Source organism: Hypomesus transpacificus, chromosome 3 (assembly GCF_021917145.1).
Source record: "Hypomesus transpacificus isolate Combined female chromosome 3, fHypTra1, whole genome shotgun sequence".
NCBI lineage: Eukaryota > Metazoa > Chordata > Actinopteri > Osmeriformes > Osmeridae > Hypomesus > Hypomesus transpacificus.
Genome location: NC_061062.1, coordinates 5,955,642 through 5,978,559, shown reverse-complemented (window position 1 = coordinate 5,978,559; position 22,918 = coordinate 5,955,642). Strand labels below are relative to the sequence as shown.

General features: G+C 46.9%; 4 protein-coding genes across 7 annotated transcripts in view; all 4 read right to left on the bottom strand.

Annotated features, from left to right (window-relative positions):
* pcnx1 (pecanex 1) overlaps positions 1 to 809 on the bottom strand; it is an 11,261-nt gene extending 10,452 nt beyond the window's left edge. Inside the window, exon 1 of the mRNA XM_047051528.1 lies at positions 690 to 809. Coding sequence (XP_046907484.1) covers positions 690 to 809 — 120 coding nt within the window. The remainder of the gene's footprint in view (positions 1 to 689) is intronic.
* A 1,838-nt stretch (positions 810 to 2,647) lies between these two features.
* slc8a3 (solute carrier family 8 member 3) lies at positions 2,648 to 8,891 on the bottom strand. Its single transcript, XM_047046416.1, has 2 exons — positions 8,323 to 8,891; positions 2,648 to 4,519 (listed from the first exon to the last, which is right to left on the bottom strand). The coding sequence occupies exon 2, from the start codon at positions 4,430 to 4,432 to the stop codon at positions 2,648 to 2,650; it is 1,785 nt and encodes a 594-aa protein (XP_046902372.1). The 5' UTR covers positions 4,433 to 4,519; positions 8,323 to 8,891.
* Positions 8,892 to 16,514: 7,623 nt separating this feature from the next.
* LOC124485433 (cytochrome c oxidase assembly protein COX16 homolog, mitochondrial) lies at positions 16,515 to 20,131 on the bottom strand. The gene is made up of 4 exons (XM_047047051.1): positions 19,989 to 20,131; positions 19,693 to 19,770; positions 17,316 to 17,384; positions 16,515 to 17,025 (listed from the first exon to the last, which is right to left on the bottom strand). The coding sequence occupies exons 1-4, from the start codon at positions 20,046 to 20,048 to the stop codon at positions 16,912 to 16,914; spliced, it is 321 nt and encodes a 106-aa protein (XP_046903007.1). The 5' UTR covers positions 20,049 to 20,131; the 3' UTR covers positions 16,515 to 16,911.
* A 332-nt stretch (positions 20,132 to 20,463) lies between these two features.
* The window catches only part of actn1 (actinin, alpha 1), a 30,915-nt gene continuing 28,460 nt past the window's right edge, over positions 20,464 to 22,918 (bottom strand). For all 4 annotated transcript variants that reach the window (XM_047046192.1, XM_047046174.1, XM_047046184.1 and 1 more), the window contains 2 exons: positions 22,404 to 22,562; positions 20,464 to 21,065 (listed from right to left, as the gene is read on the bottom strand). In XM_047046192.1, coding sequence (XP_046902148.1) covers positions 20,907 to 21,065; positions 22,404 to 22,562 — 318 coding nt within the window. In that variant the 3' untranslated portion in view covers positions 20,464 to 20,906. The remainder of the gene's footprint in view (positions 21,066 to 22,403; positions 22,563 to 22,918) is intronic.

Below are 22,918 nucleotides of genomic sequence, written 5' to 3'. Positions count from 1 at the left end.
GTGCGTCGTCAACGTCACAGTGAATTGGATTTTGGTTCTCTTTAACATATGAATGGTCACAAAGGGAACCATGAAGGCAGAGAAAAGGACACGCGTGTGCAGCTTTTCCTGCTGTGAAGTCGACACACCACCTCCACCACACAGTCCCCTTCCAGAAGACGTCCTCACGAATGTTTAAATGTGCTGCTGGACAGGGCTGTCAAGACACATCCTGTTTTTATCTTACCCTCTATTTCTCGCTGTTCTCTCTCACTGGCTGCACACAGAATCCAATTAATTACTCCCCCACCATAATTAAGACATTTTTACACAGATTGCCATTCCCTGAACCCCGCCCCCCCCGCAGTTCCTGACAAGGTGAGAGAATATCTCCATATATACTATGGGCCTCTTGTAGAGAAAGAGACAGAAAGACTACTATTCTTGACTGTGTTTTCATCAGTGGGCGCAAGGCGGTATTCAGAACCTCATCAGAGACTACACAGTTCACAATCAATGACCAGGTTCAGGAATCAGGCACTGTGACCCATGACCTATGGCCTCCTGTAGTCCACCAACCTTATTCAGGAGCTAAATCTATTCCCTTTCTGCAGTGCGCCCAATCAGAGAGGACTATCGGCGGTGTGCAACTCCAAAAGGCTCTCCCGAGATTTGAATCTTCCGTTCTCCTTAAGAATCGGAAACGCTACGAGGTGCTTCCAGTGAGAACGTTCCAGCCGACAGCGCGAAGACGAAGGCTGTTGGGGTCGCTCGTTGACACAGCGCTCCTGCTCCGCATGCTGCTCGTAGGAGCAGTGGGACCGGCGCATCCAGCTCAGACAACACAATGAGCAGATCGATGGGCCGTGCTGTATCACAATGGAGACGACATCCCATCAGCCCCCTCCTCCCCAGACATCCCCCTCTCTCACGACCGACCCCCCCTATGGCCTCCAGCCTGTCCCAGTCAGCCTCCAGACACCAGTCAACCAGAGGCCGCTCCGAGCAGCGCATGCCCCAGTGGCCTGCTGATCACCAGAAGACTACACACCCCGCATCCCCCCCCCCCCCCCAGATCCCACGCCTGCCACCCCCCCTGGTCCCTCATCCCCCCTGGTCCCTCATCTCCCACCTCCCCACCCCCCTCCTCCCCTGGTCTGCCTGCCCCCCCTGAGCCCTGCCAACAGCCTGGATCCTCGCTTGTGGGGGTGACCGTGACACGCACGCATGGCAAGGAGAAAAGGACGGGCTTCAGTATATATCTATAATATGTACAGCCAGCGACACAACGCTTTTCGATTACCATCAATCTTTTTTTCCCCCTCCAAAGACACTATCTTTTCCCAAAAGAAAGTGGGGTGAGACACCAGCCGTGTGGCACAGAGCTACCAGGAGCACACGGCACTGTACTGTGGGGCCTGACATGCACACCCTGGACTGTGGCACTGAGCTGAGAATCCCAGAGCAGTGCTATAAGTGGAGCCGGGTGCATTCCGATGCACACCCAAGTGTTCCTGCGACTTCCTCCTGCAGCCTCCTGCACCTGGCCGCTCTGCAGAAGCGCAAACACACTGTGTGGCTCAGGAACCATGGCCTCAGCGACGATGACAACTAAAGTGGAGGGGATTAGAAACGTGAGGGGGGGTTGGGGGGGGGGGAGGGGGCTGGGGGAGGGGGGAGGAGAGGGGGGACACTTGAGGTTTCCACAAATGTGTGACAAATTCCAAAAGTTGAATCCCTATTGCATGACGCCAGAGACACTGAATCCCTGTCAGAATGTTGATGTGTGCAGAATCTCTCATGAGGAAACAGGAGAGGAGGGGGGGCGAGTGTGTTCTTGCGTGCGTGTGACTTCAGTTATCCAGAGGGTGGAATGTTGTCCAATCCGTGTTCGTTTTTTGTTTTTTACCCAGATGTTTCTGTCATGCATTGTGGCAATGTCAGCGCATCACTAAAGCATGATTCAAAAAGCAAAAACAAATCACCTCATATGTAGGATATTCAATTCTGATTCAACCCGTAAGCTAGTTGTTTACAGGAAATAACAAAATCACAGTCATCTTTCCCAAATGTGCAAGAGGACAATGTCCTAGTGACAGTCCAACGGTGACGTTTGGAAACATCATCGCATGTGGCATAATCAATCATTAATCTAATGACAATAAGACAGTAAAACATTAAATAGCTAATTCATGGTCAACTGATCCTCAAGCCCAAACATCCTTTAGACCAAGAGGACTTTCTCCGACTATCTCTGATAAGGCAGGGCTCTCAATCAATCCAGATGTAACCACCTGCACCAGAACAGCACAGATACTGAGGTAACTCCCCTCTGTAGGTTTTGAAAAGGCAAAGAAGCAGACAAAAAGTTTGTGAATCCATACAGTATCATTTTAGGATTTGATGCAAGGTCAACATCGTCCAGTTTCTATGACAAAACAAACCCCATCTATCAAGAGTGCATCAGCAGACAAGCATAGAAGATCCATTATTTATGACACCTAAAAGACACTTAAAAAAACTCAAGACCTTGGTGTGATTAAAAAAACAGGCAGATAAATGAACACAGCACACAGCCGGCTCCCACACAATCAACACAGCTTACAAAAGGCATCCCAGAGATCACAGCAATCAATCGGACCGGAACAATCAATAAAGAAGTATTCTCTTACCAGGTTTCATCGTTTTTGAACTCCAGCTCTCCGTAGATGTCTTCAAAGTCCTCCCCTCCTCCCTTGGCCAGTCCTTCCACCGAGCGAAAGGGCACGATGACGGTCCCACGCGCCCCGGAAGTCCTCAGCACCTTCACCTCCATGACGCCCACGCTCTCGCTCACGTGCGCCGAGTCGCTCTCGAAGGTGAAGATGCCGGCATGGTCGTCGTCCAGGATGGTGACGGTGGCCACGGGGAAACACCCCAGCATGGCCCGGGGGTACGGGAGGCTGTTGGGGGACAACAGCTCGTCCTCGGCCTCCAGGACGCGCACGTTGCTGAGGCGCACGAAGAAGTGCTCGTCCTCCTCGAAGATGTCGTCGTCGATGATGCCGACGCTGATGTCCTTCACCACCTCGCCCGCTTTGAACACCACCGTGCCCTCGGTGAACTCGTAGTCGGCCCCCGCGTTGGCCGAGCCGTCCTCCGTCTTGTAGTCCACGTAGATGGTCTTGGAGATGTCCCCGCCCTTCCTGACCAGGGTCAGCAGGGCGGCCCCACAGTTCTCCAGGCACTGGTAGACGGCGGGGTCGAAGGCGATGCGGGACACGTACTCCTCGGGCTCCTCCACGTGGACCTCCTGGACGCTGGCACTCCTCTTGGCCTGCTCCGCCACGTGCTTCTTCAGGATGTTGCCGGCGCCCGTCATCATGCGCGTGGCCTGGATGCGGTAGAAGGCGCGGCTCTTCTGCTGGTGGGACAGGGCGTAGTAGTTGGCCATCTCCACCAGCTGGTCCAGCTCCTTCTCCGGGTGCTTCTGCTTCAGGTCCTTGAGGATGCGGATCATGTCGCGGCGGGACTCGTCCACCTCCTTGCCCTCGATCAGGCCCATCAGGTTGCTGGTGGCGCCGCCGTCGGCGAAATGCGAGTTGGCCATCTTGCCGTCCATCTCGATGCCCTTGGAGCGGTCGCCCTCGGTCTCGATGATGACGCCTCTGTGCTTGTCGGCGCGGTACTTCTTGCGCATGAACTTGTAGAACAGCAGCCGGCGGTCGGCCACCCAGGCCAGGACCACGCAGATGGGGAAGAAGGAGAGCGTCACCAGGCCCTCCCAGATCTGCACCACGTTGGGCGAGAACACGGCCAGGATCATGTAGAGCCAGATGTAGGCGAAGATGCTCCAGCCCGCCGTGACGAAGAACACCCGCAGGTGCTTGATCTTGCGCGTCTCCCCGTCGGGGATGACGGACACACACAGGCCGATGATGACAAACATGTTGAAGGCGGCGCTTCCCACGATGGTGGCGGGGCCCAGCTGGCCGGCCTCGAAGCCGTGTCCGCACACCTCGATGACGGAGAGCATGATCTCGGGGGCGGAGGAGCCCAGGGCCATCAGGGTGAGGTTGGATACCGTCTCGTTCCACACCCGGATGGTTGTGGTGGTCGTCTCCCCGTTGGGCCTCTTGATGACAATCTCCTTCTCCTGGGAGGTGATGACCTCAATGGCCGCCATGAAGCGGTCGGCGATGATAGACACGCCGAGGAACATGTAGATCATGGCCACAAAGTAGACGATGACCCGCGCAATCTTGTCCCCCATGGAGGGGTCCTCTGGGTACCAGATGGGCAGGATGATCCCAGGGTTGCACTTTGAGTTTCCCTTGCAGGTGGCATTGTGCTCGGCCACCGCTGGGCTCGGAGTGGTCCGGGCCTCCGTGCACAGGAAGGCTACTGCCACAGACACCAGCCCCAACCAGAGGCAGGCGGATGTCCCCGGATTCCCCGTCCGTGATCGCTCCATCCACCCTCCTGGGTCTCAAGGGTCCTAACCACACTGGCAGTCCCTCTGGGATCCAGCACTGGGCTGTGCTTGGGCTCAACACACCACCTGGACACGACAGAAATGGAGAGTTACACTTCGCTTGAGACCACAACAGCAACCGTCCTAAAAACTGCTGTTAGGTCCAAAATGTCAAGAATCAGACAAGATTTGAGTCTTTTTTTTATTGAGTGTAATTTGTAGCAATGTGTGTATTCTCTCTGTGTCATTAGCGGAAATCCACACAGTTCACAGAAAGAAAAACTGGGTTTTGGCGCCAAGAACTAGAATTGACTATAATTTCCCTATCTAAGAGGAAGAGTTCTAAGCTCCAATTAGCTTTCTACTAGCAGGAATATCAATGAGCTGAGCTTCTGCACACTACAACGGCAGCATAATTACGAGACCTTTGTGTTCTCCAGGCGTGGTGGACTGGAAAACCCTTTCACATGCTCATAAATGCATGAGATTTTTTAGGTCTGTAAACTGCTGTGTGAACATTGTAGATAACAGTGGGTTCCGCTTGGAGTGAATTGTTGGTCCGTGGCATCGTTCCAAAAATAAAAGTTTATTTTGAGTTCAAAATACTGTATGAGTTACTTCAACCAATAACATGGATTTTCCCAACTACAGTGTAATTGAGTGAGATCTCTGGGGTAATACGCTGCTCGAAACCAAAACAGCTCTCTCAGCAGACGAGCTATGTTGCCAAACTAAGCACTGTCCAAAATGTCGCATTGGCAAAAACAGTGGAGGGGAGAGGTAGGGGGGGTGACGTACAGATGCCCTGTCTAAATCCATGTTACCACTCGGAATGCAGACGTACAGTCCCCCCTCCATCTCACAGGCCTGACGAGGGCTGCACACATAGCGTCCGACTGTCATAAAAGCTGAGGCTAACCGGATAAAGCCCCTCATTAAGTCGTATGTAATGGATCGTGACAATATGACAGAGGCAGAATAGGCCCGAGGCATGGGAAACACAGGGAATGGTTATCCACTCCTCACTGAGAAGAGTAAAAGAGCAATTATGAGAGCAAACGGGAGGCGTTTATCAAGGTCTGCCCTCTCCATCCTGGCTCCTCTGTGATCGCTCGGTGATAAGGGAGGCCAGGTGTGGGCCCACTGTCGGCACCATGTCCCAGAGCCCCTCTAGCTGTTAAGGCTCAATTAAAATCATCTGTCTCTCCCTCTCTCTTTCAAAAAGATACAAGCACAGTTAGTTCAATCCCTCGGTTTAGAACCCAGCAGATGTTTTTATGACAGTGGTGCACCATTGTTCCTTTCCTGTCTCAAAACTAGCCTTGGAAGCTGTTTTTGTGAGATTGCTTATTCAAACAATAATTTGTCTTAGTCTATAAAAGCGTGTAGTTTGTCTCAATAGGATAAACATGTTATTACTCTGAATAATGTTAAACTGGACAGATTTCTGCCGGCTACATCATTCCGGAGAGAACAGACAGAACTCAAAATACTCAACAGACAAAAACAAGACAGAAAGGCAATTGAGCGACAAAGTAGCTTAATGAGAAACACCACAGAATCTGGAGGCAAAAAGTATTTGTACTGCTGTGATTTCTCTCCAGTCTGAGTTTACTCCTAAAAGGCAGTCACTGGCCCGAGGTTTGGTGCCTGTTTCAAAGTCAGGGGAGCACTGCTGAGCTGCTATATTCTCTCATTCTCTCTCGCTCACTTCCTCTTTCTCTCCCTGTCTGTCTCTGTCTCTCCCACACTCTTTTCTGCCCCTCTCTCTTTCTTCTTATCCCTTTTCCCTCTCTGTCTCCCCTTCACTCTCTCTCCCCCCCCCCCCCCACATTCGTCTCTCTGTATCCACCTGACCTACCCCCACCCCCATCCCCCATCTCACATGGTAGTGAAGGCCTAGGCAGTAGTTCTCCGGTCTCCAAGTGTCAGCAGTGCAAGAGAGACGCAGAAGAACATCTATGCATGGAACGGAGAGATACGCTACAGTAACGATGCACGCAGGCAAGCGCGATCCAACAGCAAATAGCCGAGACAACAGACAGACGCAAAAAATTAAATAAGGAATAGACCAGCAGGGCGCCTAAAGTCAATGGCATCTCTCACTCCATCCATCGTCTCCATGCATGACACACTTCACAGAACAACAGTAGATACTCTAGTCACACATACTGAACTCTCTTGGTTGTCAATGTAAACAGGCCGTATCTAATTGGGTTCCATTTGTTTCATGTTCACTGATATCAACAACAAAAAACACTGTATTCAAGTACTGATCATAATCAGGCCTAAAGTTTTATAGTGAGTGGGATATTTGTTGCCCTTTTAAGGCCTAGTTATCTGTAACTGAGAGACTTGTTTCAGCATTGGTAAAATAATCATATCATATTCAAACAAATTCAGTAACTTGAAACTCCATCGCATGTTTAGCCCAAAAGTCAAGTTTTTTGACACCATTTGATCCTTTTTTTTCAATCCGTAGTGAAATCGCATCGGATCTAATGTGCAATGTTGGTTTACAAAATGCCTACCACAGAGCAAAATGTGCAACATGATACAAAAGGAAAGGAAGACCCTACGCTGTCACCCGTGTGACACCTTCTCCCTCGCTTGCCATAACACGCATGTTGGCCACGAAACGTTGATATTAGTTTTGTGACGCCTGAATAATGATTTGTCTTTGGGCCAATACATTTATATCAAACTAAAATCTTGTGCAATTACTTATTAGTCGGGCTTCCCTTTAAAAAAAGCGTTGACTTGGTAATCTCCTTTTACAAGCTGATGCGGGCAGCAAGTGCGAGCAAGACACATGACAAGATGTAACTAGGCAAACTGAGAAATCGAGACGGACACCCACGTATCTCTGTCTCGTTCCCTATTTTGGGAGGAGAGCCCTGAACAAGATGGCCATTTGAGATCCCCGTAAACATGGACTCAGCAGGCGACATGGAGAGCATCAGCTGTTGCTGATTAATCATTAGAGTCATTTTCTCTCACACCAACACCGTGGTAGTACACTACCTGAGGGGAATCCCTCTGTACAACACCGACATGGAAAATCAGCAAGTAACACTGAAATATAATATCTAGCCCTGGCTTTACTGCAGGCAGGTTAAGTGTATATGTACATTTTGTCAGGGGGGCCAAATTCTCTGACATAGGCTGTTCAAATCCTCAATCTTCATCTTGAGCGCACCTGCTGCAGGCATTCCGTGAAAAAAACCCCACTGTTCAAAATAGTGACGGTTTCTAGACATGTTAATTCTATAGCCTTTAGGCTTCTTTAGTGTGTGTGTGTGTGTGTGTGTGTGTGGGGGGGGGGGGGGGGGGTGTAGACAGGTTATTATCGGATAACAATTTCTTATGGGGCTTAAGTTGAAAGGTCCTAATTATTTTTTGTCATGTAGGCTACTGTGTTTGCGACGACATCACAGATTAGTCTCAGTGCATCAGCGTGCCTACCACATAGCAGCAAGGGGAATGTACTAATAGCTCAAGCCTCCCATGCACACCTCTGTTACAGCGACGAACATCTCGCTCCTTGGCTGGAGTGATGGACTGACTGACTAACAGACTAATGCATTTCCTCAGCCAGACAACGTTTGACTTGAATTCCTTCAAGCCAAAGGTTAGAATTCTACCAACCCTTTTCGACCACAGTCTTTTTTCCCCCTCATATTTCACGCCATAGCTATACCTTTTTGTGCAGGCCATTTGACAACAAAATTGTCTTCAGCATATGAAGAGGCTGACACCGTTAAAGTGATAAGCTAGAGCCTTATCAATGAGACGCTGATTGCCGTGGGCCCCACAAGGCTCTAGTCAACGATATTGGTTATTGATTTGTCTATGAATGAGTCTCATGCGTGTTCAATCGCATAGCCTACCTGGATTTGGTTCCCGAAGAGCAGTCTATCGCGACTGTAAAATATCCCCAAATCCTTCCAGGCAAGCTGTTTTCTCTTGGAAAAATAAATAATCTTAGCAACCTGCTACGTTTATTATAAACAGTTTGTATCACTCCTTTCGACACCTCCCGAGTCAAACGTGTGTTCCAACCCGTGGAATGAATACCCCAGAGCTGATACCGTTTTCCCCGCGCACACGGAGACGGGTGCCCAAGTCTGCTCAGTTCCGGCGGTTTGGTCAGAGCGAAGAAGTGATGGCTCGCCTTTCCGCCTCCTCTCGTGTTGTTACCCCGATCTTGCTGCCCGATGGGTAGATCCGTCACCACGCTGTCAGCGGCGACGAGGTCGCTATTCTGAGGTCGCAGCCTTGGTAGACGGAACCTTTGAATACATGCAAAAGCCGCAAGCCCCGAAATATCAACGCTCTCCTCCTCCTCTCCCGTCTGCGGTAGCGCAGATGTACGCTGTGATGCCGTTTCTGGTATGCAGGAAAGATCCTTTTTTACAGAACTCCTTTCGGAAAACAGATGGCACAGGAACACCACCGACGTTGATGATCGAGGCTACGACCACAAGCAAGTCATTATCACATATGTAGGGCTAGAGGAATGACATATATATTTGCCAAGTATTTCCCATTTTTGCACAGGCAATCGTAAACACGCAAGCTAAGCTCCAATAAGAGGATGCATTTCAATATGAAATATATCTGATAATTACGACAGATGACATATGATGAAGAATTGTATATTCAAACATCATATGAGCAATGCCGCGCGCCCAAGCCGTAAGCCCCCCTCCCCTACTCCAAAAGTCACTCAGACACATACGCGCGTCTACGTCATCATCAGCTGGGAGAAACCTGTCATGTACACCTCTAAAGAAGGCAGCTTTGCCCATCACAAAGAGACCAAATTAAACACACAATATCCAACACTGAAAAAAAATCATCCATCAATGTCCCCATTTCATACAAAAAACACTGCCTTTGTCTATATATAAAGACTCACTATTGCCGGTTTCTAGACCAGTGGTTAACTTTAACGCAATTAATAAGACTAGATATTGATAGGCTACATATTGGCCTATTAATTCATCAACCTATCCCATTCGGTAAGAGACCAATCGGAATGGCATCAATGACACATATATTTTACTAGAAATACCTAATTCTTCGACAAATAGGGTCTATCTTATGCAGAGCACGAAAATCATTAGGATCCGATTTTAATTGCATAGCTCAGCGATATATTAGGGAATCGAATTAGCTTGTTCAGATAGCCATGCTTGTTAAATCAAACATGTCATTCAGTAACAATCCATTCACAGGACGGAGTGGGCCAGTGAAGCGCCAATCTGGACGGATGCCCGGCCCTCCACTCCCCCTCCTCTTCTTCAGCACACCCGGAGGTGGTGACACAGAGTCTGTCATTAGCATGGAGGGGAAAAAAAGGCGGCACGTTAATGAAGTTTCCTTATCTTCACTGCATGGGACTGGGGGGAGAGAATGCAACGGCCTGCTTGCTCTTTAGGATTGTTGCTGGGGCCCGTAGCCTATACCTGCACAGCTCTGCATCCTGTGATTGGAATTCAATGCAGGCTCCTGCCTCTCTCATCAAAGTCATCCATGCGTGAGGCGATGATTAATGGATTATACTTGTAATCAACACGCCAGGCGCGCTAGCTAGCTATTCACTGGATCGCCACACAGGCCGTATTTGCTAGCTAGGTCTGTGTGGGTCTGACTGACTACAAGCGCTAGTTCTCTAAAACTATAGAGAGAACTCACATTCTCTCTATTCCTCGGTTTCTTTTCTCCCTGCTGTCGGCTTGCTGCTGGTGGCTGCTTGTATCCATTTCATTAAGATGTCTGGGATTCAAGAGAGCACTCGGAGCAAGGGCGGGGGGAGAGCGCTGCGATGAGGCCAGAGCAGAATAACGCTGCCCTTGCACTTTGTCATTTGTATTTTCTCAGCAGGCCACACGCTATGAGCTCTCCACTCATGTTGATCGTTTGTAGCTCGAGTCTTTACATCTTCAACATTACGCAGACAGCTGGATGACACCTCTCACCAGTTTGATTCTTGTTGACTTCATCCCCGGCCATCTGGGCACTGTGGAGGGGACGAGGTCAGCAGCGCGGGTCTTCACTGCAGGCGCGTCTGCTCTCACTAACGTGTGGGCGACGTTGGCTAACTGCCGGCAGGTGATGCAAAGTGATGCTGTGAATATTAGCGAGATAAACAGTCATCTTGCATCCTCCACAGGACCCTTCAGGAGTCCCAGCAAATCACAGCACCGTTGGCCAGGTGCTCAAACATGGCGAAGGTTCTCACTTCATAATACGACCTCCAGGGTTGACAGGATGTTGACGGGGCAGGGTGTTGATGTACTGTAGGTAGCCAGTATGAGAGGATCCAAACAAACACATTAGATTATCTCTAGTCATAACACACAACACAGACCATTTCATCGCACAACATGGACGAAGGAGCCTGGGGTTTGAACAGTCTTGGCCTGTTTGTGTTTGACACATTCAAACACCAACACAACAGGAAGCCTGAGGTATTTTTATGGTCGGAGGTTGTCCTTCCTTCTTACTCTCAGACTGCCCACTGAAGACAGACGAAGGGATGGAACATCCCAGAACCCTTCATGATTCCATGGGCTGAGGGTTTCTTTGGACAGCCATTTTTATTTCTGCTGCAGTGATCCTTGGCGTCGAGCACACATTTAGCCGTGCATTGGTCCAGAATGAATTTGCAGGGTTGGATGATGGTCAAGTCTGGCAACACTAAATCCTGAATATTTTCAGGCAGGGTATCACTGTGAAGACAGAGACAGAGAGGAAAATAAAGAGAGAGGGGGGTGAAGATAGACAAAGATGAAGAGGTCCAGTTATTTGAGAGTTTACCCATGCCTCCCTCCATCTTTCCCGCGGTCCTCGTGGGTCTCAGATTGCCGTGTGCCAGCGTGAGAGCCCCTGCTGCCCCACCCTCTGCCCACAGAGCCGGGTCTCCATGGCAACGTGGTGCCCCTGCACGGTCCTGGGCAGCGAGGAAGTGACGGGGGTGCTGTGTGTGCGTCGTTATGTGGGGAGTGAAGTGAAACAGCCAGGGGGGGCATTTGTTCTGCGTGGACTCCCTCTCAGCTGCCAAGCGTTAGCCTATTTATAGAAATGGAAAAATGAACCAAAAAAGAAAACACACACACACCCCCACATAGACGAAACAGAGCGTCTGTTTCTTTGCTTTGTTTCCCAGTTCATTGCAGAATCAGGCTGTGTTGTTGTCATTCCTCTTTGGTTCACGACGTAAAGGGTGCAAGTATATAGTAGAGAAGTCCTCTCTACTCAAGACTAGTTCTGAGGTAAGGATGTTAGTCAGTGTGAATTCATTGTATTTGATGCAATTCTACTAAAAAGGAAGGCATGGTGTAGGTAATTAATCAGGTTATTAATCCAAGGTTTTTAGAGCACTTCCTTAATTTTCCCACTTCAAAGGATCACAAAATATTTAGGGCTTTATTATCAACAAAACAATTACCACTAGTAAGCAACCTCTCCTATCTTTCTGCAACACTGTGCTATTTCTCTTCCCGGACTGTTTTTTTACTCTCTGTGAAGCAATGTTTTCAGGGGCGGATCTACCGGGGTGGCATGGGTGGCAACTGCCACCCTAAAAATAGCCTTGCCACCCCAGCTGGCAGCTTTTAAAACAAAGAAAAGTTGTGGCTCATCGGACATTTGCGAGAGCGAATTTCTAATATCCCACTGCAAGTGAATGCAGCACTAGATGACTCCAAGCCCCCTCCCCACTCTGCAGAGTCAGACATTTGCGAGAGCGAATTTCTAATATACAAGCCCAAACAAAATCTGCAGATTTCTTTCACATTTTCTGGAGTTATTCAGACAGAAAATCTGGAGAACTCCGATAGCCTTCCTGTTCTTGTGTCTGAGCGACCTAAGATGTTCCACAACAGTTTGACGGCGAATATGGTCGACTGAATGTTGACAGACTTTGCAGAATACTATTGATCTATCCTCATAAAGATCGCCTGAAAAATCCCTGGCCCTGTCTATCTAAGTGTTTCTGTGTCAATTCTTCTGGGCTGAATCTGGGCATTTTTGACTTACATTTTAATATTGGCTACAGTAGTAAAATAGTCAAATAAACATTGATTAATATGACCGCAATTAAATCAGTATATATACTTCTGCCACGGCCGGGGGGTGCCACCCCTCAAAATCTCCTGCCACCCCATGAATATGTTTCTAGATCCGCCCCTGAATGTTTTAAATGATAATTTATTGGCACAACAGTTATATTTACTTAATAAATAGACAAGTGTATGAGTAAATATTGGAGATTTCCAAAAACGGCTAATTTTCAGTAGCCTACTCACACGTAGCTAGCCGGGATCCTAGCTAGCTAACTAGCTAGTACAATAGCTACTTAAACAGAGCTACTGCATTTCGCTAACTAAAGTAGCCTACTTGTGGCTAGCCAACTAACTGAAATATCAACAGTATTTTATTTACCATTTGAAATTTCCTTATCCAAGAGACTGATTTCGGGGGAGATAAAGACAAGGAAGTCGCAGAAGTTATTGGATTGGATTAAAGAAGTTTCGTTTGTCATCTCTGAGTTAGACCGATTGTTGCCGCCAACCCTCGTTGGTTCTAGACCAAGGTTGAGTAGTTCTACAAACAGGCTCTGGTTCTACATTGTCAGCGTGTACCATGCATGCGGATGAGCAGATGTGTTGGAGATGAATGCAAGCTTGCAAGGCAAATACGGGACATTACATACGTAGGATTGTCGGAAGGGGGAAAATCGGCCCGATTATCCTGTGGTGTGTACCCAGCATTAAGCAGAGTGCAAAGTAGGTCAACTCTAAAAACAAGGCTACGAAAAGAGAATTGTTTATATATTTGTGTAGGCTATAATTTTTTTTCACAGAAGTTAAACTAAAACTCGGTTATTTTTCAATGAACTATACTCTTCTTTAATCAAATGGTTTGCGAATTAATTAAGCATTTCAATATGCATCACCTGATTGTAATTTAATGATACCTGCTAGGCTAATTAAATATTTTGAACCATATGCCTACCTACAATAAAAATGAAAAACGATCGTAATAATTATGATATAGCATAGCCTATGCGAAACTCTACTGTACCGACAGTAAATAAAAAAAATGTGTACCGTGATTACTAAATTGTTTAGGTTAAGGTGAAGTTGCGACAGCTCAATCACATTTTCGCATCTTGGAAGCGTCCACAAATAGCCTTGGTAGTTCTTAAAAGACAGGTAGCCTACGAACGTTCTTGTTAAGAGCATATTTGGGAAACGTTTGTTATTTTGCTCGTTGAAAACTTTCCTAACAACTAAGATAAATCGTTTTCGGGAAACGCAGCCCAGACCAATGCTGGAAATAATGAATTAACAATCATTGATTACATGAAAATGTGAGTAGCCTAGGTAGGCCTATCTACACCTAAATGCTATTTCACAGCGTTAACAGCGTTTACGTGCGTTTACCCTCCACTAGGTATACAAACTCCTGCAGTTTATCCAATAAAGTTAATAAACCATCCAGTATACAAAAATAGCTTTGGCTTTCATCCCTGTGAGCAGTGGCAAAAATCTGCTATAAATTTTGGGGGAAACAATTAGGATATATGACATTTTTTCAAGAGCAATTCCTGAGGGGGACACCAAAATTGCTGCTGTAACACATAGCCTACATTGTAATCTGTTAAATGTATATTATTCATATTTCCTTATGTTCACAGTGATTAATTGGGGGGGACAAATTATATTTTTCCCAGAATGGGGGTCCGCCCCCCCCCCCCCGGGATTTCCGCCTGTTTGTGTGAGGAAGTATCAACATTTTCCAAGCTCACCCCTTACCGCACACGCAAAACCAAAACAATTAAATAATTAAAGGAGAAGGAAAAAGTTCATAGTGTCACTGCAGATGGAGCTGGCTTTTTGACGAAACACCGAGTGTGCATTATTCTGAATTGTTAATCGTGAGTGTTTTGGCAACAGCCACAGCCTGGAGTGTGTGTGTGTGTGTGTTTGTGTGACAGGAGAGGAAGCAGGTGGATCTGCCAGGGAACAGGCAGGAGGTGTGTGGTCTGAGCTCTGCTTCAGCACACGTGCTAGACCTGGCAGGCAGCTCAGACGAGGAGAACAAACTTGGCTCTCTCCTCTCAAACTTAATTAGTTCTCCCGGTCGGGAACGGCATAGTAAATATTGAATTTGATTTCCTCTTTTCTTAGCCTTGTCCTTTGAATTTTTCATGCAGTTTTCTTGCATTTCAAAATGAAAAATTCAACAGCACGTGATGGATAAGAACTCTGGAAATTGGGCCCCCAGCTGTGCCCCCCTGTTGGCCCGTTTACGACATCAGCCCCAGCCTGTCCCGATAACGACTCTGCACCAACAGAACCCAAGAAGAAGCCTATCGTATCTGTGTGTGTCTAAGAACTGCTTAATTATCTGAACTTCATGTGTCCGTCTGGGTAAAATTCATCTGAACATAGTGACACCCAGACGGCTGAGAGAGAGACCTGATCTGTTGGAGCCTGGAGCAAATGTCTCCTCAAAAGGATCTCCCCAGGAAGACCAGAGGGAACTGGGCCCAGTATGCCTGGTGTTGGTGACGTCAGTTAGGTAAAAAAAAAAGCCTGCCTTGGTGTCAGTCCCCATACTTCCTGAAAGCTTTTAAATTGGATATTTGATTTGGCCTGATGCGGAGTTAACAGCTTGACATCATTGCCACTTGGAGTCTATTCTCTGCAGCAAGAAAACAGGATTAGGGTAAAGCTCCATACAAGGCCAGGAAAAGCCCCCACACCTGAACGCTAGGCCCCCGTCCAGGAGAGGCACGGCTGCAGCAGCTACAGGGATGTGACAGCGCTGAGAATAGACAAGCAAAACCACCGTCTTGTTTACTAGAGCCTGGACCTGAAACGACGTACGACCATATCAAGATGTTACTCTTTAAAGCATCGCTGACAGAGCAGAACCAACGTCCGGATGGATCAGAGGAAGTCTTGTCATCACTTCCTGTGCTGCTCCAGGTGGTCGCCATGCGTCTGGCCCTCACATGCCCTCTGTCAGTCACGGACATCTGCAGTCACGCAGTATCAAACAGTAAAAGTGCTCTTTCGCAAACATATTACTTTAGAGAAAAGGTCAACTTTTCCGAAGCGCGTATGACGCTCAAGTGAAGTAAATAACAGCAGGGACTGAGTGCAGTGTCTGCCGTGTGTGTATATGTGTGTGAGTGACTCACTTGGATTACGGGTTGGTTGTTTTTCGTATTTGATCCTCTATATTTAGGTTTGGTCCAGAAAACAAAGCCTTAACCATGTCAGTCTCCAACAAATATAACACAATCCCATGGTTTTCAGTTATTGGTAGTGATATAACGTTCCATAATAGAACAATGTTATTAAAGTGGATTAGTGAGGATTGAATTGAGAGTTCTTTTAACCAATCATGAACAATAACATCACCCTTGAGGTGGACTGTGACATGTTGAACCTGTGTCTGAAACGTAATCCTCAGATACAGAAGGCTACACTAATCTGCTCATCACCATGATAGTTATCCTCCTGACAAATCAAATTGTACCTTAGGATGGATAGACCCAGTTTCAGATGTTGGCTTTGCCTTTGAGGTTGGGTTATAAACTTTCTTATTGCAAAGCAAGAAACACAAGGTAATACTATGTACTTACTTAACTACACAAGTAAATCTCCCCCAATGCCATGCCGTGGAGAGGCAATAACAGCAGAGACTGATTGTATGTTCAGAAACGTCTAGAAATGCAGTGTGTGTGGGGTCGTTTGCTCCACAAATCACCACGGAAAACCTCATAACCAATGAGGATGAAATGAGTGCTTTAAAGAAATCCATTTCTCAGAGGTGCAGTGACGACGTACAAAATAGGAGTCAATGAAAAGCAGGAATGCACGCAGGGGTTGAGACACGCATGCAGAGTGCTAAAGGCAGCACCCACGCCATCATTCTTTAACCTTTATAGAGGACAGGTACACCGCTCAGCTTTCCACCGGTAACAAATGTTATTAGTTCTTCTTTTTTTTCCCCCCTTTTATTTCTGTCTCTTGACAAATGACAAAAGGGAAAAGAATCAACCATTATTCTTTTATTATGGTATTATAGGTAGTCCCATTCTTACAGTGAAGTGACGCCGCACGCACTAATGCACAACTCTGCCACCTAGTGGTGAACAGACTCCATGGCTGTTGGGACACTCGGCCAACCCAGACTCACAGTGGGTCTATAATGTCTTCTGTGCACATAGAACCACAACATCTGATGTTATTGAACATCCTTTAAAAGAAAGAAGAACTCAGTCTCTGCAACCCCACTGATCCCCAATTCATTACCAGCAAGGCTGCCACACTTCACACAGGAACAGCCCTCCCCCAGCGGGGGTCCTCGTGGCGGCTGTCTGAAGTGGGCCAGCGTGCTCCGCTCCTGACGGTCTCATGAAGCAGGCTGGGGGGCGGGCCGTGCTCCGGGCGTCAAGCTTGCCGGCTCTGCCTGGCTCTCTGCTGCTCCTGGTACTCCCTGGAGTCCTCCCAGGGACGAGGGCCACGGATGTTCTTCCACTCCTCCAAGTTCAGGGCCTTCATCTTCTGAAAGGTTAGACATGGAACCCGCATTGACCATGAGAACAAGACGAGGAACCAGATTTGACCAAGAGAACAAGGCTAAAACCGGCTGTGTAGTAGAGACACAGCACAGGCCATGATTGGTCCACGCTCCTGCTGTCAAACCGCCATCTATACTTCACACTCCTTCCTCCTCATCCATCTCTCTCCTTCACCTCTCCCTCCTCCACCTCTTTCTTCCAAACCCTCTCTCTCCATCTCGCCCTCCTACTCTTCTCTCCCCCATCTCTCCCTCCTCCTCTCCTCTGTTGTACCTCGTACTCCTCCTCCAGAATGACAGACTGCTTCTGGGTGTTCACTTTAGCCTCCAGTGAAGGGTCCAGCTGGGAAAGAGAGAACAGAGGCCAGTTAGAACACACACACAAACACACACACAGACTCACACGTAATAATAATAATAATAATACTTTATTTACATAGCACATTTCATACAAGAATGGCAGCTCAATCTGCTTTACATAAAACCAATAATAATGAAAACAGTAATACAAGTGATAAAAGTAATACAAATAAATTAAAATGTAACAAAACAAAATACAAGCCGCAGTCTTTGCGGGAATCAAAAAGGCATAAGCCGCAGTCTTTGTGTCGTCTCTCTTCTTGGACCCGAGCTGCCTTTGCAGTTTCCAAAACATATAACAACCCAGACTAGCCGCACTCTATCTGCGGTCTCTCGGGTCCGTCTTGGACCCCAGCTGCCTTTGCAGTACACACACATACAGGCTGACACGGATACATACACACACACATACAGGCAGACTCTCACACACAGACACACAGATTCACACATTCTACAGGGTAGACTACAGTAGACTATACTGTAGACTACAGGGTAGACAAAGGTAAAAAAAAAAAGGTAAAAAACTACAGGGTAGCCAAAGGTAAAAAAGGATCAGACAGACCTGAACTTATGTAAGAAGGGGTGAGGAGGCTGGTTGGAGAATAAGAGGGCCCACCATAGCTCCTCATGAATACATGAATTTCTGTCATGTATAAATGATAGCATCTTCATAAGAAAGACTTAGCTGGCTAGTCAGACCTATAATGTGGCATGGCAGGGATAAGCAGTGCATCTCTCACCAGCCTAGCCAAATGCACTGCCTACAGAGGCCAGACACTTGCCCTGTTAGTCCTCTGTAAGTGATTCTGGTTGATATAGGCCAGACAGTATCAAACAGGTTGGGAAGTAGGGGAGAATGTTGGGTAACAGAGTAAAGCAACATTTTCATGAAGAAAACAGAGCAGTTTGACAGAAGCGTAACATTTCCTCCCCCAAAGCCCCTGGGAGTGTGGTATCTTCAGAGACCCCAGTGAGTCTGGGCTGGGACCCCAGTGAGCCTGGGCAGGGGCCCAAGTGACTCTGGGTACGGGCCCCAGAGCACACAGGGTCCAGGCCAGCAGGCAGCGAGGTGGCCGGCTGAGGTCAAACATGACCCAAATTCACAGCCGGACTAGGTCCACCTCGCAGTCCCTCAAATATATGCTCCGTCAAGCCGACTGCAAACGCACATTTTGTCGGAAGTAGTAAGAACCTTGTCAGAGAGGCCATAGGGAGCCAGTCCAGTGTGGGGGAGGACAGGAGCCAGGACCCTGAGCAAGACCTCTTCCTCATCTAGGGGCTAGACTGAATCACTGAGGACCAACTGGAACTGGGTCATGTAGTGACTCAGTCCTCAGATAGCGACTTAAAAGAGGGTCAATCGCAGAGGGGAACAAACTGAATTTGCTTAGATAATAGAGTCAAGCAGGGAGCAGAGGGAATTGTTTTCATAACATGGATACGCCTCAATGGCTGTTTAGTCCTTGCCTGTGTGATTTATCCAACCAAACACAACATACAGACAAGCACATTGTGTTGCACACTCACACTGAGCCACACACACTCACCGCACACACGCACCCATCACAAACAACCGCACACACACACTAAGGAAGCTGTGTCTAAATTATGAGGTTAAGAGGGAGAATGTGGGGGAGGGGAAAGGGGGCAGCTGCCCTGACCAGACAAGGCACAGGGCCTGGGGCAAGATGGCCCCCGCGCTTCACTGCCAGCTCATACTGACAGTAATAAGAAGAGAAGTCCAGCCATCTGGCACCCACCCAGATGACATGCATGGGCATTTGTCACGGTAAGATTGCACAGAAGAGTGACTTCCCAGCCTTCTTCTGAAGAAAACTTGTCAAACTAAGGTGCAAGGCTATAGCAAAGGTAAACCTATAGGCTAATGATCTTCCTATCTTACACTACCACCACGACAGAGAAGCGAAGAAAAGGACAGAGCGATGCAGTAATATTGACATTATAACAGAAGTAGGCCAGTAGTACCATGAGATAACACTGTAGCCCTGTATGACTATTGCGTTTATTGTGTACAGTTGATTTGAGTTATACGAGAGTTGAGGCAAGCACTACGGCTGCTGTTGTGCATCTGTTCTATTTATAAAAAGGATTTCCCCGCACCTTGAATCGTGACTGATCTACTGGTGCAGTTCCTTATTTTACCACTACAGGGAGCAATGGTGCACTTAATAAATCATCAGGTTGATCCCTTTGGAAAAGTGTCTCAAAAACGTGATTATGAAAATATTTTAAAACGACCTGGAATGTGGTATTGATATCGTTCACTTTACCTTCTTCCTTATCTTCTGGGCATCATACCGGATCTGTGTAAACTCCTTGAGTCCGAAAGAACCTCCAACTATAAGCAACTTCAAGACAGAATGTAAAGACCTGCGTTTACTTTCATAAAGAAATTGAGAGACTGTAACAAGACTGTAAATAATAACTATCTATTTCTGAAGCCATATAACATATTGAAGCTTTTTACATAGCTAGCAGCTAGCTATGTAGCGGTCAGCTAATGCAATAATACAAAACAAAACTGGGATGGTGTATATTACATTAATCCAGCTAACAAATTACTTACGAGCATTGGAACACCATATCTGACTGTCTTGTTTTTTTTAAGTGCCTTTAAGGTAAACATGTTGCTTTAGCCAACCTGACATTCTACAACATCAATGTTATGTGGTTTACTAGCTAACCTTCTGACGCTTAAATTCTACGTCATTCGTAAGACGTCCGCGCTTTCAGCAATCCTTCAAAATAAAAGTGCGGATGATGTGTGAAAGAATGTGGAATGCACTACTAACAACTGAGATGGCTGACTACTGTCTCAAATACAGAACAGTTTTTTCTAAAAAATGAGACTAAGAACATTGAATGTTAGTTTACGTATTTCATGTGTGTATAACTCTACCTTATGGGGCATGGTCTTTTGACAGCGTGTCCATTATAACTGCAGACCACGCCACTGACCAAAGGCTTATGTAATGTGAGTACATAGTTCGGGATTCATATAGCTGAGGTTGTTGATAGCCAACACAGTAAGTTAGAGGAACAAGTATTGCAATTTTCTTTATTTCAATTTTTGTTTCATTTTTTTTCATACGGGTGAAGAAAAATACCTTTTAGTTCTGTATAATAAAATATGTTAACTTTATTCATTTTATGAAGAAAACAATGACAACAAGAAAATAAAACAGAAAACATTTCTCTCCCTCTTTGTAAACCTGGAGGGTTGCTGCATTGCATGATAAAGCAAAAACAACAGACACAAAAAGTGAGGGAGAAGCGGAAGGAGGGCTGGAGGGGGGAGTCGAGGAGCGAGGGAGCGCACAGAGGAGTAGGACCAAAAATAAAAGATAAGGCCGGGGACGTACAAAAATGGTTTCAGCGCTGAGAGCTGCAGGGGGCGGGGGGTGGGTGGTGGTGGTGGTGGAGGATCTGCGGTGTTCAGAGCAGGTTGGCTGGCGGTGCCCAGGTCAGGGGTCAGAGCATGGCCTCAGAGGTCACTCTCTCCATACAGTGCTGTGGAGAAGGACATGTAGTCCAGGGCTCCGGGGATGGCGTCTGGTCCGGTGTAGGGCGCCATGCGGGCGATGCAGTACTCCGCCTGGTCAGGAGGCAGCTCCCTACGCAGCTCGTCAGCCAGGATGTAGCTCTGGAAACAGGAAGTGATGTCATGGTGAGGACGGAGAAAGTGATACAAATTTGCCGTAGCTTTGTGCATGATATGTGCAGATATGTGCATGCAACTTTTGAGGTTCGACCGACTGTGAGATGTGGCGCTGATAGTTGCAGCTAGAAATAGCCTTACAGCCCCATACACCATGGTTCAATTCCACAGTGTGTTTTAAAGGGGAGATTGACTGGGTTTTTGGGGTATTTCACACTGTTCCTTAACGTCTCCGTATAGGGTATGTAACATTAGTTGGGCTGAAAATGTCCCGGGTGCGGTTCTATGTGCCCACATGCACCCTGTGAAATAGCTCTATAATGAAACAAGCCGTTTTCTCCTTTTTTGGTATGCTCATGAATATATAGATGAGCTGCGCCCTGATTGGTTGGTTTACAACGAGTGAAGCTGCGGAGTAAAGACGCAACACGGCCGTCAGCACACACTGAAACATCGAAGGTGGAGACTTGAAATAAAAACGTACAAATAAATCTATTGTGTCTACACAACACTGTTTTCAACAGATTGACTAGATATAATTTGAAATTATAACGTTAGTTGTTTCCACATCTGTTGTCGAAGCAAACGGGGTCGACTTAGGTGGGTAACGTTAGCACTACAGCTTAGCAAACAAACTATCGTGATTCAACTCAGCTTCAGTTAACTCTAGCTATCTTGCTGAAAAATTTATCTGGACAAACATGCATCGGCAAACACTGCATTTACCACTGTAGTCCATTTTCAATATGCTAGAAAAACTTTCTTCTTTGTAATTCTGTGGAAGTACACAGAGCAGCGCGTAGCAAATTTTGGGGCTTGACAAAGGTACAGACCAGAGCCAAAAAAGGTGGAGCCACCGAAGTGACGTCAGTTCGGTTGCTTTTTCAAAACCTACCGTTTTACAGCTACATTTTTTAATTGTGAGATTTGCATAGGAAAATAGGTGTCAATGGACTTTGGGGTTCAGTGTATGTTCATTTTACCCACTGAACTGTAAGGTAAATTCGGTTCTGCAATCAATGACCCCTTTAAGGTATTCTGCATCAGATGTCACGTTAGGTTTTTCTTTCTCATCAAACAATCATGACCAAACGAGGAGGTGTTCAAGAACATTAATTTTCATTTCGCAGACACTTTCATCCAAAGCAACGTTCACCAGTGAACTGTTCCCATTCTTAACATACCCTGTCAGTCTGATGTTGTGCCTTAATAGCTTATAATAATTAGCTGGACAAAGAATTTCCTATAGCATATCATATGAAATGTCATGATCCAACGAGATCTGGAGAGTCCACAGGAAAGAGAAGCTTCCTGGGAGCCTACCTTGTCCCCTGCCAGGACTTTGAAGGAGGCCATGACCTGGTCGGCAGTGTCTGTATCGGCAGTCTCTCTGGACATGAAGTCGATGAAGGCCTGGAAGGAGATGAGGCCCAGTCGGTTGGGGTCCACAATGCTCATGATGCGAGAGAACTCTGCCTCGCCCTGTAGTTGACACACACACACACATGGGACCGTGAAACTCCCGTCACCATGGAAACTATCGCTAAAGCAACCAGAGAAACCACACTGCAACTATACAGCACAGATTTGAATCTAGAACATGCACATGCACCCTTTAATGTGTCCTTTATTAATAACCAGATACGAGAAAACCCTTTGTATTAACTTTCTGTCCTCAGTTTCCACACACCGTTTTCAATTAACATTATATTTAACATCACATCAAGTTTCATTACACATTCTTTAATATACATTCATTTCTAGTTTCTTCACACAGTTAGACACCATTGTTCTTTGAGTGTTCACAGGATCTAAGATCTCCATGAGCCCTCAGTAAC

Excerpts from the sequence above, each read along its gene's own strand:
- slc8a3 (XM_047046416.1), bottom strand. The coding sequence starts at position 4,432 with ATGGAGCGATCACGGACGGGGAATCCGGGGACATCCGCCTGCCTCTGG.
- LOC124485433 (XM_047047051.1), bottom strand. The coding sequence starts at position 20,048 with ATGTTTACCTTAAAGGCACTTAAAAAAAACAAGACAGTCAGATATGGT. Across the intron at positions 19,771-19,988 it reads GATATGGTGTTCCAATGCTC|TTGCTTATAGTTGGAGGTTC; the intron begins GTAAGTAATTTG and ends TCTGTCTTGAAG. Across the intron at positions 17,385-19,692 it reads CCCAGAAGATAAGGAAGAAG|CTGGACCCTTCACTGGAGGC; the intron begins GTAAAGTGAACG and ends TCTCTTTCCCAG.